The sequence below is a fragment of the Euphorbia lathyris genome, chromosome 1, assembly GCF_963576675.1.
Source record: "Euphorbia lathyris chromosome 1, ddEupLath1.1, whole genome shotgun sequence".
Taxonomy (NCBI): domain Eukaryota; kingdom Viridiplantae; phylum Streptophyta; class Magnoliopsida; order Malpighiales; family Euphorbiaceae; genus Euphorbia; species Euphorbia lathyris.
This window is the reverse complement of record NC_088910.1, coordinates 66,265,096-66,285,432: the sequence shown is the minus strand read 5'-3', so window position 1 is coordinate 66,285,432 and position 20,337 is coordinate 66,265,096. Positions and strand designations below refer to the sequence as shown.

Here is a 20,337-nt window from a genome sequence, read left to right as displayed (position 1 = left end):
TTCAAGAGAGCCAAACCAAATTCTTTGGATCCGATCATGTCAAGATGGGAAAAGGGATCTCCTTTCGGTAAGCTTTTCTCTACTTGTTTTACATTTTTGGATGAAAGAGTGATCTCCATGAGGGAGACTTTGTTTCTAAACGGTCCTTTTACCTTGTCAGCCTTATGCTCATATGCGCGCAATGGAGGCGGATCTTCTCTAGGGAGTCGCGGATAAGGCTACTATCAAGAGGCTGGAGAATGATATGGCTGTTGCTAATGCCAATGCAACTGCTGCCATTGCCCTCAATGAGAGCAAGGATGACGAGATCCGTGAGCTGAAAGAGAAGATGGCGAAAGATGCTGAGGACCACAAAGCTGCCTTGGTAAATAAGGAGCTTATGGCGGGTAGTCGAGAATACTATTATGGTGAGCGGATCATGGCTTACGTCAGAGTCGCCTACCCATAGATTGACTTTGTGGATCCGGAGTACGTGGTCCCCGAGGTTGAAGGTGCCATTAGATATGATAGAGTGCCAAATCCCCGTGACTTCATCCGTGACCAAGTCCGGAAAGAGCTGAAAGGATCAGATGAAGAAGTCAAGCCAATTGTCAACCTTGACGCAGATGACCTTGGTGAGACATCCAAGGAGGCAGGGTATCAGGCGGATGTAGCCGGGATCAATGACGTGGCTCCTCAAGCGGGGATTGTTGATAAGGAGAATGAGGTTCCCTCGAAAGATGCGTCTCTTGAGAAGGGATCCAAAAAGGATAATGTTGTGAACATTTAATTTTAACTTATATGCTTTATATCTTTCAGCAAGTAAATTTCTTGTATTTGGGACTTATTTTTCTAGTTCAAGGTAGGTGGCCAGCCATACCTCGGAATGTGAGCCTTTTTTAAGGCTTTGAAGCTTCTTATTCCTTTTGAGGAAGTTAAGCTGCCTTAGGCGATCGATTGCTTCCTGTCTTTGAGGTGAATCGATCCGCCACCAGGTCTTGAAACTCTTCTTTGGGAAGAATATTTGAGGATGTAAAGATCTCACGTCTGAGAAATTTTTAATCCTTTTCCAACAGCGGTTAATCATTTCCTATCTTTGAGGTAGATTGATTCGCCATCCGAATTTGTTACCCTCATATCTTTGAGGAGAAGGTAGATGTGCTATGATAGCATTGTTCTACCATAGGAATGCTTTTGTTGCCTCCCCATTTTTGAATCTGGAATATTTATATTTCTCCAAAAAGATACTTAAGAAGGAAATCGTAAATGAAAATTTCTCTTTATTGAATGGCGATTCGCGTGTTGCTGTCCGAGGAGTGGTCCTGTATGCCCATAGGACATTCGTCAGCTGATCCGCCCACTTTTTGTTATGCTCCCCCAATCTCTTTTTTATGCCTTTGACGATTGTTCAATTTGTAACTTCAGTCATCACATTGGATTGAGGGTAGTATACTGAGGCGAACCTGTTCTGAATGCCTTGACTTTCGCAAAATGCTCTGAACTCCCCACAATTGAACTGCGTCCCATTGTCAGTGATAATTGTGTGAGGGACTACGAATCTTCTGACGATATTATCCCTTACAAACTCGACCATTCGCTCTGCATTTATGGAGGAGACAGCTTCGGCTTCTACCCACTTCGTAAAGTGATCGACAACTGCTACCATGTATTTCCTTTGTCTCTTGGTAGGAGGAAAAGGACCGACATGTTGATACCCCAAATGGCGAAAGGTCATCCCTCGATGATGGGATTTTGTAGGTGCTTAGTAGTGTGAGATTCATTTGCATGAACTTGGCAATTATGACAAGACTCTACTAGCTTCTGAGCATCAAGTTCCGCTGTAGGCCAACAAAATCCCGATAACCTGGACTTTTTCAGAATGGAGACGGATGCTTCATGGGCTCCACAAGCACCTTCATGTAACTCTTTGAGGATCTCCTGTCCCTCTTCTGTCGTAACACACTTCAACCAAGGCTGTCCAAAAGATTTTCTGTACAGGTTATCATTTATTATGGAGAAGTATGCTGCTTTTCTCACCGTCCGCATGGCTTCTTCTTTGTCTTGAGGCAAAGTTCCGTCTGCGAGATACTGCTGGATCGGCGATCTCTAATCTCCCGCGGCGGATGTAAGAAGAGCTACGACTTCTGGGGCGAATGCCGATCTAGTTTTCACCTCGAATGGGAATTGCAGGCCCGCCCACTGATCTTTACTTGAAGCCAGTTTAGCCAGGTGATCCGCTTCTTTGTTTGATCCTCACAACATATGGACTAGCTCCCATTTGGTTTCTTTGATTTCCAGGTGGTTTAATAGCTTTTTGACCTCCTCTACATATTTGACCAGAGTTTCATCTTTCATATCAAAGTTTTTGATCACCTGGTTGACCATCAGCTTGGAGTCGCTATAGATCACAACTCGCTCCAGCGTAATCTCCTTCAGCAGGCGTAGCCCCAATATCAAGGCCTCATATTCTGCAGCATTATTTGTTGCGGGGAACTCTAGCTTCGCAGCATAATGTAACTTGATGTAATGAGGTCCCTTGATCATTATGCCTACCCCTGCACCTTGTGCTGAAGAAGCGCCATCAGTGTACATCGTCCATTCCTCCACTTTTGGTTTAGGAAGATTCACGCCTTCTTCAGTGAATTCATTCACAAAGTCTGCCAAGACTTAGCTTTTCAAGGCGGATCTGCGTTTATAACGAACGTCAAATTCGCCCAGGCGGATTTCCCACTCCATCAATCTTCCTAAAGTTTCTGGCCTTTGTAGTACCTTCCTCATGGGTATGTTGGTGCAGACGATGACTGTATGAGCTTGGAAATAGGGTCTAAGGCGAATCAAAGTGGTGACCACAACCAATGCCATTTTATCCAATCTTGAATACCGAGTTTCGACATCTTTTAGGACCTTGCTTACATAATAGATTGGATATTGTTGGCCATCTTCTTCCATTATCATGACAGTATAAACCGCTTTGTCAGTGACAGAAACATACATGTATAAATTCTCACCTTCTAGGGGCCTGCTCATTAAAGGTGGTTCCGAAAGGAAGCGTTTGATCCCTTCAAAGGCTTGCTTGCAATCTTCATTCCACTCGAATGCTTTCTGTTTTTTGATCACTTCGTAGAAGGGTTGGCATCTACGAGCAAAGCACGAAATGAACCTGCCAAGTGATATGATCCGCCCGTTAAGATGTTGCACTTCTCTGACATTTTACGGTGCTTTCATGTCCAGTACAACTTTGATTTTATTTGGATTGGGACCTACTCCTTTCTGGCTGATCATATATCCCAGGAATTTTCCATAAGTTGCTCCGAAAGTACACTTCTCAGGATTTAGCTTAATGTTGTGATGGCGAAGGACTCCTAAGACCTCTCTTATGTCCTCTGCATGTCTCTCCATGGTGGTGCTCTTAATGATCATGTCATCCACATAAACTGAGAAGTTGTCGCCTTTCCTTCCTTCGAATATCTTGTTCATCATCCGCTGGTAAGTAGCTCCAGCATTTTTGAGCCCAAAAGGCATGACCTTAAAGCAATAGGCCGCCTGGTGAGTTACGAAGGAAGTTTTGATCCTGTCTGATGGCTCCATGGGGATATGGTGATAGCTCGACTTCACATCTGTGAAGGAATATATTGCATGTCCTGCGGTTCCATCAACTAGGATATCAATGCAAGGCATAGGGTAGTTGTCTTTGGGACAAGCCTTATTAAGGTCCGTGAAATCAATACACATGCAGTATGATCCACCTGCCTTCTGAACTAGGACTACATTTGCCAGCCATTGCGTATAAATAACTTCCTCAATGGCGTCTGCCTTCTTCAGTTTAGATATCTCTCCCTCGATCACTTTTTGTCTCTCTGGACCATGATTCCTTCTCTTCTGAGCTACAGGGACCGCGTCTTCGGCGATATTGAGTTTATGAGTGATCACATCTGGACTGACCCCTATGAGGATCTCATCTTTCCATGTGAACACATCTTCTGATTCGAGGAGAACTTTCGTAACATCCTCCTTAATCTCAACTCTCAGCCCTTTGGCGATCCGTACTTGCTTACCATCTGCAATGAGGAACATTTCTGTATCTCCAAGGGCCGTCATAACAAGCTCATCCTCTTCATCATCCTTAGACTGTGGGCGAATCGATAAGGACGCCGAGTATGTCTCCTGAGCAACCTTCTGATTCCCCTTGATCATCACTCCTCCCTTGGCTATAGGGATGTACATCGTCAAATGGCGTATCGATATGAGAGCTGCCACTTCTGAGATAAAAGACCGCCCCAAGATGATGTTGTATGCCAATTGACCGTCCATAATGGAGAACTCCAGATCTCCCATCCATACCTGATCCTCATCGGCTAACTCGCATTCTAGCGTCACTTGTCCCTTTGTCTAGATTGTGTGTCCTGTTACTCCCAAGATGTCTACGATGGTGGTCTCTATCTAAATGGGATCAACCTTGAGCTTGGCGAACGCTCCTCTAGTGATGACATTGCATGAACTGCCAGTGTCTATCATCACTCTCTTCATTTCCAATCCTTCCACCATCATGGTGATGACGAGAGCATCTGCATGTGGAGGGATCGCTGGACTAATATCTGCAAAGGGGCGATTGAGTGATGCTCTGTCTAGAGCGATAGTTTTCGCCTTCTTTATTGTACGCTGAGACCCTGGTCCGCTAGCGATGACATTAATGACCCCCTTAGCCTTCTTCTTTGGCTCATCTCTTGGTTTATCGCCATCTCCTTTCTTGTCATTCTGGACGAACCTGTCCAGCTTTCCTCTCTCAATAAGCCTTTCAATCTCCCTGGCCAGTTCCCAGCATGCATCTGTTTCATGGTCGTTCCTCTTGTGATACTTGCAATAATTCTTGGGGTTTCTCCCGTATTGGTGTACTCTCCCCCTTTAGTTCGGGGTATGAAATGATCCGTTTGTGTTGGCTGTTTTCTATCCACATCAGTACTTCGCTTTTGGAGGCGTTTAACGGCGTAAACGATGGCGTATATGCTGATTTGTTCCTAGAGCCTCTCCGCCTACTTCGGGAGGATGAATCAGGGAGTTTTTCTTTTTCCTTATCTCTCCTTCGGGATTCGCCTTTCCCTCTCTTGGGAGGAGAAGCAGACTCCCTTCGGATATCATCAACTTCCATGAAATCCTTACACCGTTCCATCAGCTCTGCTATGGTCTTTGGCTTATTTCTGATGAGATCCACCTGTAAGCTCTTACATGTCATGCTTTTTTACCACTGCTTCTACGACCATGGAGACTTCCACATCTACCACGCGAATGCATAACTTGTTGAAGTTATTGACATAATCTCTTATAGACTCATTTTCTTTTTGCTTTAGTTCGAAGAGTTTTCGCGATTTAACCACTGGCGGGATGCTTCCTGCGAATTTTGCGCAAAATTCTCTACTCAATTGGTCCCAGCTATCTATCGATCCCGGAAGGAGATATTGAAACCAATCATACGTCGGGCCTTTTAGCGTGGTGATAAACATTCAGCACAACAGTGCTTCACTAGCACGGTTAAGCCCAAGAAACATGCGTATTTCCTTGCATGAGCTTCAGGATTATCTTCACCAGAGTAGCCTGGTATATTTGGGATCTTGAAATGCCTATCAGTTTCCTCAGCTTCAATCCACTATGTGAAGGGCGATTCTCGATTGGCGAAAGGATTATGCCTGGCATTCTCCTCATTCTGCCTACGTATTTCTTCCCTGATGTGATCCGCCATAGAACCTTGATTCCTTCTTGGGCGTCTCCTACTACGAGATCTGGTTCGCTGTGAGGAGGAGGAGATGGATTCTGATGAAGGGTCTGATGGTGACCTTCTTCCACCTCCACCACGCCCTCTCGGTGGGGATCATCCACCTCCTCATTGATTTGGTGGTGGCAGTGGTATGACTCGGTGAGGTGACCCAGCTCGGCATTCATCCTCCCTTCGCCCTGTAGGTGGCGGTGATCTTCCCCGATGGGGGGATCCAGTTCGACGTCTGCGACGAGGATGGGATTGGGATCGTCTTCTCCCACGTGATCTGGTTCACCTTTTATGTCTACGATCATCATGTCCACCTTCTAGGTGATCCGCCATGGCATTAATCTGTTCCTGACCCGCCTGCGTTCCAGTTTGCATCGGAGGAGCTTGGGGTCCGCCAATAGTAATTCCCGGGTTTGTCGTGTTCCTCGAGGGAGCTTGATCATTCCTTCGACTTCCCTCTGGTATATCGGGAAATAACCTCCGGTTTATTGGTATATCACTAGCGAGCTCCGGATTAACGACCATTGAATCTGTGGGTTGAGAGAGCAAGAACGACGAATCGCGGAAAGCACCTGGTCTATAGTAGGCGGCTTACCATTGTGATGCGGTTGGTCTTGGTGGGCGACGACGATTCAGCGAGGGAATAGTCCCAGTTGTGGGTCCACCTACATCCTGGTTCTCCAGATAGGCCCTCAATCGACCCGCCATAAGTGGCCCATGCACACTCCCCAGTGCCTCTGCGCAAATTTCTATTGGAGATTCTGGCGACATCTCCCTTTCATCATGAACTATGGGTCGATCAGGATCAACACTTCCAGCGGGTATCGTGGGATTGATTGAAAGCGGTATTGACGGCGTTGCAGTTCCCGTTGAGGGGTTTGGCCCTCCACTTGCCATGTTTGTAATTGTGAACTAAGTCCTTTTTGGATTAGAACTTCCACGTTCACCGCACCAATTGATAACTGGTGATGAACTCTCGATCAGATTCCTTCCCTGCGGGGGAAGCTCCGATGCCAAAGTCAGTATATAGTAATAGGAATAAACTGTAATGACAAAGTAGGGTTTAGGAGAGCGTGAATGTGTACCTCAATAGCTTGGGATGCAAGCTATTTATAGTCATGTAGTCGTAACTCCAAGTAACTAGAAAGTCTCCATTAATGCCTCATTAATGGCGGTTACTGATCTTATTCAAGTATGACGGTAGCTTATTAATGGGTTATTAGTTGCCTTTATTGGAAATCGGCTCAGCCGTTCAACGGGCGGATCGAGGCATGATGGTGGGTCTCCCATAGGTTTGACTACAGATAGCGTGTGGAGGAATCTATGTGATCCGCCACTTTGGTAGCTTGCTTGATACGCCATAGCTTTCCCGATCGTCTGGATACGCGGTCGTTTTGGTTAATATCCCTTTCGGTCCTGTAAGTAATATCTCGATGTTATCAAAATATTATACTACAATTGAGTATGTAAGAGGTTCAATTGAGCCAAGTATAAATGCGTGATAGGTTAAAAGTTTAGGATGCCCAGTGGAAAAACTTACCAAATTTGACTTTGAGGGTATATTAATGTATTATTAAGCCTTCAACATTAGAGTAAAATTGCACATTGTAAGAAAACAAAGGGGTATAATTGTAAATAAACCCAAAGAAAAGAGAAATTATTTATTTTTTTCGCCAAATAAAAAACTAAACGGAAATTAACGAAAAGAAATAAGAATTCATAAATGTAAACCTCATTCATCCAGCTGCCGAGGGGTTTCTTCAGTTCCATGTTAAATTCATCTGCGGATCGTATGATCTTCATACACAAAACCCTAGTTGCAAACTAAATACTACCATTCATTCACCTATGGAGGATACAGAAGGGGCTCTAAGCTTTGACTTCGAGGGTGGCCTCGATTCCGCTCCTACCAATCCCACCGCCTCTATGCCCAACATACCTTCCGAAAATCCTGCCGTTTCTGCTGCCGCTACCAACATTTCCGCTGTTCCGCCTGTCTCTACTTCGGATCCCACCACCGCAGGTGGCAACCAGGCGGGCAGGCGGAGCTTCCGGCAGACTGTCTGTAGGCACTGGCTACGTAGCCTTTGTATGAAGGGCGATGCCTGCGGCTTTCTACATCAATATGATAAGTCTCGAATGCCTGTTTGCCGCTTTTTTAGGCTTTTTGGAGAGTGCCGGGAGCAGGATTGCGTCTACAAGCATACCAATGAGGACATCAAGGAGTGCAATATGTATTTCCCTATACTTAAATTCTATATTTAAAATGCTTTGGTGATACAGTTTTGTGTTTTAAACTGCATAACGTGGTCATGTAAGTTACTTTGGGCGATAGGTGTTGTGAAGAAATCGAATTTGTTGTTTCCAAAAATAGCCCGAGTTTACAGGAGCTATCATTTAAAGTTTTTACTGTTGCTGCATTTGCATGTTTAAAATTATGCTTTTTCTATGGTGAAAATAGGAATTATGGGGTTAATTTTTTTCATAATTTTGTCTGTGATAACAATTTTATGGATCGGGAACTGAAGTCAGTCTAAAGTGGAGAACTCACTGGACTTGGAGTTTGATAACATGTGTGTATACATATATATATTTCTTATGTGTATTTGATTATGGCTAAAAGATTTAGAATGATAAAATATGTTTCTTATTACAATTTGCTTTCCTTTTAATGCTGATACAATTCATAAGACAGGATTTGGATCCTCTCAAGTTGACTTTCATCTTGAGAGGTCATGTCAATGGTTGAGATTTAATTATTTAATAAATAATTAATTAGATCTTAGAATTTAGCAATTAAATCTTAACCATCAATTTTGTAATTAATGGTTGAGTTTACAACTTGACCTCTCATGTTGAAGCTCAACTTGAGAGAATCCCGATCCAGACGGACAACCATAACAATGAGCTCTCTTCTGATGCTACCAGAACTGTAGTTTGAAACTTAATCTGTGGACTGGGAGCTTATATGCTACACACAGTCAGTTTGTGGAGTGCCAAATAGCATCGTCGCACAAACACAGAGCTTTTATTTTTTTTATTAGAGCTAATTGAGTACTTTATTGCAGGTACAAGCTAGGTTTTTGCCCAAATGGTCCTGACTGCCGGTATAGGCATGCGAAGTTGCCTGGACCTCCCCCTCCTGTGCAAGAAGTCCTTCAAAAGATTCAGCAATTAAATTCTTACAATTATGGGCATTCAAACAAATTTTTTCAGCAAAGGGGTGCTGGTTTACAGCAACATACAGATAAATCTCAGTTTATACAAGGTCCTAACAGTACAGGTGTGGCTGGAAAGCCTACTGTCATTGAGTCTGCTAATTTGCAGCAGCAACAGCAACAACAACAGCAGCAACAGCCTCAACAACAGCCTCAACAGCAAACCACTCAGACTCAAACACCATGTGTTCCAAATGGTCAGCCCATTCAGCCAAACAGAACTTCAATTCCTTTGCCTCAGGGAATATCTAGGTGTGTTCAGAGTCCTAAGGTCTTTAATTGGGTTATGTAAATCAATTTTTGTACGTTGTTTGGATATTGTTATTAGCTTTATATTGATAATAGGCAATGGTTTTAGGAGGACTTTTTGTTTTGTATTGAGTTATGATCATGAAATAAAACCTACCATTACCTCAAAAATAAAGGGCAGAACGTTTTATTTTCTTCATTTTATATATGAGATTTTTAAATTTGTCATTTTTTATGCAGTTATTACGTAATTTGGTACTATAGACACACCTAAAACTATATTAGAGCAAGCATCGAATGTATTAAATCTTAATAATGCGAAAGTTACATGATTCTGACTACAGCCTCAGGGTCATCAAACTTCGGTGTGTATCCAAAAAGGCCGGCACATATTGGATTGTGGCATCATTCCTTCATATTGCTTTTCTTGTTGATGTCTGCATCATTCGCTAAGTTTATTTTTCTTAATTGGCACTAGAGTGCTTTTGTGTTGTCTTCTATAATCAGCTCACTTCAGTATGCCAAACTTGGTCATGGTCTTTATTTGTTTCCAAATCTCACTTCAAACATTTTTTTTTATATCTAGAGTTTGATGTATGTGCATATGTTATTTTTTCTGTAGTTTGAATTATCCAAGCTCAGTTATCATCATGTGTAGACTCTAGAGTAAAAGATTTTGCATATTTGTGATCTTGTATGCATTAAGACATCGTTATCACAGTAAATTTGTTTATAAAACTTGTGTGAAACCAAAGCTTTTTTACTTTTTGGATGTTTGATGTTATGAAAAAGGCTTGCTTTATGATTGTGCATCCATAAGCAATTTTTGGCCTTTGACTCATGGGTAACTGTCATAAATATAGCTTAATGTGGAACCTTCCTTTTGTTTGTTTGTGTATGTGGGTTTCTCTTTGTTATTTTTAACTGTGTCAAAAGTTATCTAAAGTCTTCAAGTTTGTGACTTGTGTTGTATTTGAATATATAGAATGAGATGGTTTCGAAAGAATATGCAAAACTGCATATGCACAGACATTTAGTTTATTTGACGTGCATAAACTGATAATGCTTGGTATAACAGTATAGTATCATAGTGTTAGTACATTTGAAAGCATGCAATAATGATTTTTTTATCATTTTTCAGATGCAAACAGGAAAATGAAGGAAAAATGGTTTTTATTCATATTTAATAGCCTAAAAGGGTTCCTGGACAGGAATTTGCCAAATTCTTTGACCGAAATGATGTTTCAAATGGTTGTACAAAGTATCGGCATAGTTGATTTATGTGTTCATTTACATTGTTGAACTTTGATAATTATTTTTGTAGATACAAAAATCATTATCTGTGGTGTGTAGGCATGCTTATAAGTTATAACTTTGGGTTAGATAGCAAGGAAGATTAAGCTGGCTTCCCTTTTGATTGCAATTTAATTTCCTGTAGTTGTTGGGTATAAAGATTTAAGTGTTAAAATAAACACTTCAAACTCTATATTTATGGTGGATGCTCCATTTGTTGATGGCATTATTGTTCTAAAGGATGCTTTGTAGGGTATATTTTTGTATTACAACATAAGGAAATTGTATTTGTTATATGATTTTTCGTGATGTCCATGAGATGAGGGAACATGACAGTTAAACGAGATGGAGAATAGGTGACCCTTTTGATGGAACCATTAGTAATACAGGACAATGGAATAAAAAATATAGACGTATAATATGCCTAGAAGATAATTGATTGATAGTGCGCAGAGTTTCTAGTCTCTTGTTTTGAATAAAGAAAACTGTGAACAAATTTTAGGTACGCTTATACAAGATTGATTCTGCCTTCTCTTTTCTTTTCTTTTTCCCCCTAAATCTTACAAACTTAAATATTGCTTATTCTTAGATCTCTAGTTGATTACCATGATAAGTTGCTTTGAGAAATATTCAAAATTTCTTGGACAAATATAATAGGGTCTATACATTGAAAAAGACTGGACTGGGGTTTGTACTTTTGCAAAGCATGTGATTACACAACTCTAGGATTCATAGTTCCAGATCATTGAATTCGCCTGACTTTTTAGTGTTGGTTTACAATTTCTGTTTAGAAGCTGGAAAGGAAATATGATTTCTTTTTCCTTCGTCATTGGCTGCCCTGGCTATCAAAGTTTTCCAATTCAAATATGATGGAAACAGAATACTGGCAATTTGTAGAAGAGCTGGTGGGATTTTAACACTTCCATGTGAGATTCTTTTCTGAGAGCTTCCAGCAATGGGTTTGGATAATTTTGATGCTAGAGGCGTGCATCTCAAATTTAGAGATCCTATTCAGTGAAATGTGAGGGTAATGTAGAACTTAATAAAATGACCGGGATAATATTATTTTGCATATTGGGTTTCTGTGTCTTTCATGTATGTTACACAAATCGATGATCTATTGATATTACATGCATTTGTATGTGCTTCAGTTTGTGCTTGCAAATCGGTATTGTATATTACAGTGTGTTATTGCTGCATTTGTGTCCTGCCTCGGCTCATAGATGTCTTAGCATTGGCCTACAATTTATCCACATTCTGTTTATAGGTAGATGTTTAGAACTTGGAAAAGGAAGCATGTACTTGTAATGAGAGAAAGAAAAATTCCACATTGTGCTTTTGAGATGGGTTTTTTTTTTTTTTTTTTTTTTTTTTTTTTTTGCTCATTGTCGGAATTCTGTTTGAAAAAATTTCTTATCACTTAAGATATAGTTTCCATAGTTAATTTTGTTAGCCATTGACATGTTTTTCTACCTAACGCTACTATATATTTGTCTAATATCTATATTTCTTGCACATTTTGTCATCTTGTATATGATAATTGGTTTATTAATTAGGATGTCCCCCAAAGTATCTGGCATCCTAGTGCACATGTTCTTTGCAGGAAACTCCTCATGTCTTCTTCAACTTTATGACAATAGGCTAATTGCAATTATATAGTTCATAAGTGATATTATGAAGTAGAGTTAGGAATACACAGTATTTGTGCAAGTTAGGAATATGTTGCAGTTGTGACAGTACTGTTCTTTGATGCCACATAATTTTATTGTACGAAGTCCTTGCTCCAGCGTATAGAATTTTAGATCATACTACTGTATGCAGGGTTCCTTGGTTGCTAATTGGAGCTGCCATGTACCTTTGTCCTTGATTGCTGCTCATATACAAATTCATAAATTTTGAGAATCTACCAAGTTTTACGCAGCAATCGATCTTTTTAATAATTGATTGCCAACGACTCTGTTTTCCTTCATTCTTTTGCTTATTTCAAAGCACCATGCTTTCAATTTGGACAATCATTTGCTCAATTAATTTTACTTATTTTACTTTGATATAAATGGAACCATAGGTATTTTATTGTTAAAAGTTGCAACCGTGAAAATTTGGAATTATCTGTACAACAAGGAGTGTGGGCAACTCAAAGAAGCAATGAAGCTAAGTTGAATGAAGCTTTCGACTCTGCCGAAAATGTGATTTTGATTTTCTCAGTCAATCGGACTCGGCATTTCCAGGTATGGTTGGATCTGATATGACTTGTTTAATACTGTCTGCTTGAACTTTTGTTAAATAATCAGTTTGGATTTCTTTTGATGGCCGCTTCTGCTTAGCTTGCTTGGTTTCTGAACCAAATCAAATTGATCCATTTACTTTACTTTATCTGAGGCACTAAACCTGCAATCATCTATGGGTGATAGGGATGTGCAAAGATGGCATCTAAAATTGGCGCTACCGTCGGTGGAGGGAATTGGAAATATGCGCATGGAACAGCACATTATGGACGGAATTTCTCAGTTAAATGGTTAAAGGTACATCTTGCTCTATTTTATTTACTTGCTGAATCTACTATTGTCAAGTTGCAACAATGAAGTAAATGACCTTTCTAGTTTCTTTTGCATTATATGATTTTTTTCGGTGATGAGCGCACCTAAAGTTTTGTGAAGATATTTCAGATTTCAAAAATAATCATTATATATTTATGTTCACTAGATGCTACTTTTTATGTGTGATCCAATTGAAAATTTCATTTCTGAGCTCCATATGCAGATTCCTTCACAGGCATGTCTCTATAAAATGCAAATGCATTATGTGCTTATTTCAATTTTCTATGTGCAGTTGTGTGAATTATCGTTCCACAAAACTCGCCACCTACGAAACCCATACAATGAGAACTTACCAGTGAAGGTACTACCTCTTTTTTGAAAAACAGTGCTAATGTTCTGTTATAATAAATATTTCTTCTGGCTCTATTGTCCTCCCCCCCTACCCCCCCCCCCCCCCCCCCCCACCCCCCTCTCTCTCTCTCTCTCTCTCTCTCTCATCCTCTTCTATCCCCATGACATCATAGATAATGTTTGGTTTGTGAGAGCTTGCAAATTCTTTTCTCACATTATGTTTTTGGAGTCTGCCAATTTCAATGCCTTGTTAAATGTGACCAGATGCATATATACAAGCACATGTGCTCGTACACATATATAGGACACTTATCTTGTCCCACTAAGCCTAATATAGTTCATCATATATTGCACCCCTGGTGCATTTGAATTGGTGATTATTCTATTCTCGTTAAGCTTCTTTAGGATATAAATTTGATGGATATGATCTATCACCAAAAATATACATATACAACTAGTTCTGGAACAATATTGAATAAACTGTAAAACAATATGTATTCTTCACAAAAATCATGTGCAGTAGACGTTTTATGGCTGAGTGAGTACTGGGACCAATTTTGGTTGGCAAACTATTATGGCCTAATTATATTGTTTTATTGCTGAGAGTTAATGCCCTGAGATTGTTGGATTCTCTTATAGCAAAGATGGTTACAAAAGATGCAGAAACTTTAAGAAGCACATCCTAACATGAGATTTTCTCTATGATTTCCTAGTCAATCCACCTGTAACCAGGTTCTTATCTCAGAACCATGATAGATTGGTGTCTGAGCCAATAATGTTATGGGGTATATGGATCTTTTCAATAACAAAATGAGAACGATGATGTATCAAAACAGTAAAACATGTGTCTGGGCAGCATGTGAACAGGGTGAATCAGGCTGAACAATATGTTCCTGAGTCATAAACAAGTTGGGTCAACATCAATGCGACCCATTTATTAAACGGATTGACTCGTTTAACCCAATTAACTAAATGAGTAAAAATAGGTGAAAAAATGATATTCAAACATCCCCTAATTTCTCAACATTAGGAAAGATCAAGATAAATGTTTTTCTCATTTTTTATTTCATTTTGTCAGTTTTTTTTTTTTTTTTTAATTCTTTCCTTTTTTTCCTGTTATTTTTTTTTTCTGTTTGTTTAATTATATTCTCGTTTTTGTGTTTTGACTATTATGTCGATTGAATAACATTATTTACAACATACTTACGAGTAACCCGCAACCCAAAACCCATATAACCTCAACCCTAATTCGTTTAATTCCGGGTTGCATGAATCTTTAAATTGGTCATGAGACTCACGACCCATTTTAACACCCCTATCTGAGTTCCTAAACCGGCCCCTGTTTTGCTGGTACATGCAATCATCTCTCGTGTTCAAACAGAATTCCTCAACTTCTAGAGAAGAGGAAGTAAGGTTGGCTTTATTCCATCATGAAGAGACCAAAATGTTGTTCAGGTTCATGAATTTTGGAGTTAGGTAGGTCATAGTCCACCAGGAGTTCAAGCACCAATTTAAATTGCATTTCATGCCAACAATTTGCTGCAATAATTGAAGCCAAATGGTTCAACATTGTGGGATATTTCAGAGGATCATCAACGTAGTTGTGAACAACTTTTTGCTCGAGTTGGTATGCTTACTGTGGAATGTTTCTAGGTTTTCTTTGGCGGTTTGCAGTACCACATGGATTTACTGGTCAACCTTCATTGGCTCCTAACAAATGCTGTATAAATGCAGGAGGCAAGTGAAATGGTGATGTTAGGTCCTTGAAAATGAGGTTGTGCTACATGAAAGCAACCAGTTGTGAAACAGCTTAATTCGGAGGTGTTATGGGAATGCCAAAGGGAATATTTGTGTGTCAAATTGATCAAAATTATATTTATGATATATTCTCTTTTATTGAATATTTTGAAACTTGTACATGCTAAAAACTTGTCTTTGTAGTAAAATATGGAAATAATATATTAAAAACCTTTTTTTTTTTTTAATATTGATGGTAATAAAAGTGTAGGAAACTATAGTATATTTCTTATATGTTTTACATTTTTTTTTAAATATAAATATTCAGTAGAGTTTTCAATAAAATGCTTCAAATATGGTGTGAAAATAATGTCTATAGTAGTGTTTTCAGTAAATAACCTAAAACATCATCACTGAATATGGTCTTGCCTGTTATCTAAACATATTGGAAATTTAGCACCATAAACCAATTTTGGCTATTGAAAATTAGCATGTTACTTCAAGCTGCAGATTGGCTGTGCCTTTGTGTTTTAGTGAAGAATGTACACGAGTCTTGTTACTTTGACATGTGCATTCCACATCTGGAATGAGCTAAAAAGAACCTAATTACAAAATTTCCATGTTCAGGTGGACCTCAGAAATAACTGGACTTGTATGCTTTAATAAACTTGCTGAGAAATTGTATTTAATTCTTTAGCAACAATATAGTTGGTTAGGTAGCTCTATTATTTTTTCTGCTAAGCATTTTGTTATTTTTTTTTAAAATTATCACAATCTCTTTAATGCATTTGGCTTATTGACACTATAATTACTGGTCAGGATTTAATGTAGTCACCCATTTTATTCTTAATCATTGTTTACTTCATATGGCTGCAATGCAGATCAGTAGAGATTGTCAGGAGCTAGAGCCCTTGATTGGCGAGCAGTTAGCTTCCTTGCTCTATCTTGAACCGGATAATGAACTCATGGTATGCTTATTTTAGATTCTCTGTTATAAACATAGGGATATTATGTGAAAACATTGGAATATGTTACCAAAAAGTAAAACTAAAAGAGAAGAGAACTGTAGAAATTTAAGGAAAGATTGTGTTCCTTATTCAGTATGTTGTGTAAATTTGAATTGCTCCTAGGATTTCATACATAGGGATATTATGTGAAAACACTAGAATGTGTCAGTGAAAAGAAGAAGATAACTATTGAAGCAGTTTTGGAAAACTAAGTAATGCTAATTACTGATTGCTTTTTCCTCTTGATGCAGGCAATCTCGCTTGCAGCAGAAGCCAAACGGGAAGAGGAAAAAGCAAAAGGGGTTAACCCAGATAATGGAGGTGTGAATCCAGACATTGTTCCATTTGAGGACAATGAAGAAGAGGAAGAGGAGGAAAGTGAAGAGGAGGAGGAGAGCTATAGTCAAGCTCTCGTGCCAGCAGCTCAAGGGCGGGGGAGAGGCAGAGGTATCATGTGGCCTCCCATGCCAATGGCCCGTGGTGCTAGACCCATGCCTGGTATGCGAGGTTTTCCCCCAATGATGATGGGTGGTGATGGGTTTTCTTATGGACCTATGGCGCCTGATGGTTTTGGGATGCCTGATCTCTTTGGTGTGGCACCTCGCGGGTTTGCCCCATATGGTCCAAGGTTTTCTGGTGATTTTACAGGCCCTCCATCCGGCATGATGTTTCCTGGGAGACCCCCACAACCTGGGGGTGTGTTTCCAGCAGGTGGATATGGCATGATGCCAGGTCCAGGACGTGCTCCTTTTATGGGAGGGATGGGCCCTGCTGCCACAAACCCTCTTCGAGGAAATCGGCCAGGTCTCATGCCATTTCCGCCAATGCCTGGACCTCCAGCTCAAAACAGCATTAGACCTGTTAAGAGAGATCAGAGAATAGTAGGTAATGATAGATTAGGATCAGAGCAAGGCAGGGGACCAGATGACGATGCACCATACCAACAAGAAGGATCAAGGGCTTCCCATGAAGATCAATATGGTTCAGGTAACAGCTTTAGAAACGATGAGAGTGAAAGTGAGGATGAGGCACCTAGGCGATCAAGGCACGGGGAAGGGAAGAAGAAGAGACGAGGCTCAGAAGGAGATGCAACTCCAGCCTCTGATCATTAACTGTACATTGATGGCTGAGCTTTAGATGGTGAAGGTTAACTGCTTGGGAAGATCAAATTTCTAAGCACATTTCAGCCATGGAATGGAGTCTCTTGTACGATTTCTTACAGAATGCCTGTTCGTGGGCTGTCAATTGTTCATTTCTTTTTCCTACTTGTTTTAATCTCAATTTTGTTAAGGTTAACATATTGAAACATATAATATGATGAGATTTGTGTATATTCATTTGTATCTTCAAATAACCGGATGTGGCTGATTGATGCAAATAATATATATATATATATATATATATATATATATATATATATATATATTGAAAATGTAAAATAGTTCTGATTATGAGTCAGCAAAGAAAGAAGTCTATATTTGAGGCAATTTTGCTTTTCTCTATAATGGTTTGTTTAATTTATCATCTAATTATTTAAACTTTTATTATCTAGGAATGAATAATGGATCATGTACAGAAAGACATTTTGCTATTATTTATTTATCTAATACAATACTGACTTGGATGTACTGAAATTTAATTTTAGGAACTTATTGAAGGTGTGCAAAGCAAAGGGCTTGTTGCTCACCATTCACTGTATCAATAAATATTGTTTCCCAACGAGTAATCTAGTACAGGAATGTTCACATGGAAAAAACAGCATCATTGAATAAATAAAAATTAGATAATTTCTTATGTAATTTAAGTTTGTTAAAGTTATTCTTCATTATGTTGTCGTTGATGCAGGAGGAATTTTAATACCTTCAATGAACATTATACTTTTATTGAATTGAAATGAATAACATATTTTTAAATCAATTAGATATTCACACCAAATTAATTTTGTAAGTAAAGACTTAATGTAACACAAAGAGTTATATATTTAAATAAAAGATCAAAGTTTTATCAACAAAAAATTGAAAGATCAAAGACCTCATGATACTCTTTGCCGGTATAATAATCAGAGTTTAATTTATAGATATTAGAATGGGATAATGTTTATATTTGTATTAATATTTTGAGAAAGTGTAGATATCTTTTTAAGTAAAAATTTGTAAAATTTTGCTTTTAGGTTTCCAAACTATAGTTCTGGATCCAAATAATGGTCTCGTTTATGGTTCCTTTCCTTAGACCTGATATTAATCTTGGTTTGAAAGCTGAGCCATTTTTTTTCCCCTATATCAGGAGTGTATTTACATATTTTTTTTTAAAAATGAATCCTATCATTTCTTTTACTAAATTGAGGTACATGATAAAAAAGGATGAAATTTACTTTTTATTATTATTATTTTTTTTTTTGAAGTGAAACTCGAACTTTATTCAATACTGAGAGAAGCATCCCGAATTAGGCCGCTTCCAATAAATACATGAGAAGAATAATGAATGAAAAAATTAGCATATGAACGAGCGTTTCGTGTCAATAAATGAGCCACTTCGTTCGCTAATCTTGAGACATAGAACACCGAAAAAATGGTGTGGCTGCTAAGTAAGGATCTCACCTCATCAATGATAATACCGTATTCAGTGACATCCCGACGCTTGAACCTGATACTATTTATAATTGTTGATATTTCTCTTTAGAATCAAATCAAATTGTACCGTTGTTTTACTTTAGGTATAGTTCTTGAGATTTTTAAATTTAAATATATTGGAGAATTTTAAACTGGATGAGCAAATACTCAAATAATAAAAAAATTGAAATTGAATTGAATTGTTGCATTTCTATTAAATCGAACCGAATTGTACCATTGATTCTCATTAGATACAATTATGGAGATTTTTAAATCCTCAATTAGATCGTCATTCCTACTTTCGACTAACTTTACATTGTTGTTTTGAGCAAGCGGAAAAACTAAAAATCTATTTAAGTGCGGTCAATTTCTAACATGACATCACGATTCATATAGACAACCCGTTTGTGTGTCATTATGTATAGGATAAGTTAGATATTAGTCATAATTAAACTAACTATTTATAACTATCCAATATTCTAAAAATATTTTTTTAAAATGTAAAGTACATAATAGCATGTAAAATATAGGGTTAATTACAAGTAGATGTCATGTGGTTACACGAATTTGCAGATGGGTACATATGGTATTTTTGTTTACAAACGCAACCATGTGGTTGTAAAATATTGCAATTTTTCTACTTTACCAAATTTGGCCAAAATGAAAATTTTCAAGAATTAAAGTTGTTTAGTATCATATTTATTAGGGTAATTAATTTATTAATCCTTATATTTTGACAAAACACACTGTTTAGTCCCTGTATTTTCAAAAAAACACGGTAAGATCCTTAACCTTTTTCTCGATGAACTGTTTAGTCTCTAACGTTTTTCTCGTTGAACTGTTTAGTCCATGTCGTTGGACTCTCATTAAGATTCTGTTAGTCAATTTGGATTTGAGTCAAAATCTATTTAAAGTAAAAATATAATGCCTTAACTATCCTTTACCACAAAATCAAATATATAAGATCATTAAATTCATTGTTTCTCATCTCTGCGTTCTTCTTTTCCTTTATTTTCATTTCCTTTAGACTCTACTGCATCTGAAATCAACTTTGAAGGTTATTCTTCTTGATTTTTTTCTTAATCGTTCAAATTCGTAAGCATTAGATCTGGTAAGCGAGAGAGATTTGAGTTGATTTCTACCTTCAATTCAAATAGGAAGAGTGAGCATGAGTGATTCGATTATGGGTTAGAGTTTCAATCTTTTCTCCATTTTTTGTGAGTGCAAGTTCTGAGAGAAAGACATAGAGGTGTGAATTGCTTTTGACTGATAAATAGTAAATGGTAATTTAGTCATTTCCGAATTCATAAACGATAAAAAAACTAACAAACAGACGGAAGGACTAAACAGTTAACTGAGAAAAAGGTTAGAGACCTTACTGTGTGTTTTTGAAAACACATGGACTAAACAATGTGTTTTGTCAAAATATAGGTACTAATAAATTAATTACTCTATTTATTATGAACTATATTTTTAATTTTTCAAAATCACCAATTTTGGAGTTTTCTTTCTCTAAACATTAATTTTCTCTCTCATAAAAACAACGCTTTAATGACCTCAAACGTAAAAAGTCGAAGAATTAAAGTTGCTTAAAATTTC

General features: G+C 38.3%; 1 protein-coding gene across 2 annotated transcripts; it reads left to right on the top strand.

Moving 5' to 3' along the window:
* The first annotated feature begins 7,440 nt into the window (after nt 1-7,440).
* LOC136200444 (30-kDa cleavage and polyadenylation specificity factor 30) lies at nt 7,441-17,462 on the top strand. 2 transcript variants are annotated; one of them, XM_065990823.1, is made up of 7 exons: nt 7,441-7,971; nt 8,806-9,207; nt 12,563-12,725; nt 12,909-13,019; nt 13,327-13,395; nt 16,004-16,090; nt 16,381-17,462. In XM_065990823.1, exons 1-7 carry the CDS (start codon nt 7,586-7,588, stop codon nt 17,239-17,241), a joined length of 2,079 nt encoding a protein of 692 aa, XP_065846895.1. In that variant the 5' UTR covers nt 7,441-7,585; the 3' UTR covers nt 17,242-17,462. The 2 variants fall into 2 exon arrangements, with proteins under 2 accessions (XP_065846895.1, XP_065846901.1); XM_065990829.1 differs by lacking the exon at nt 13,327-13,395.
* Nucleotides 17,463-20,337: the final 2,875 nt, after the last annotated feature.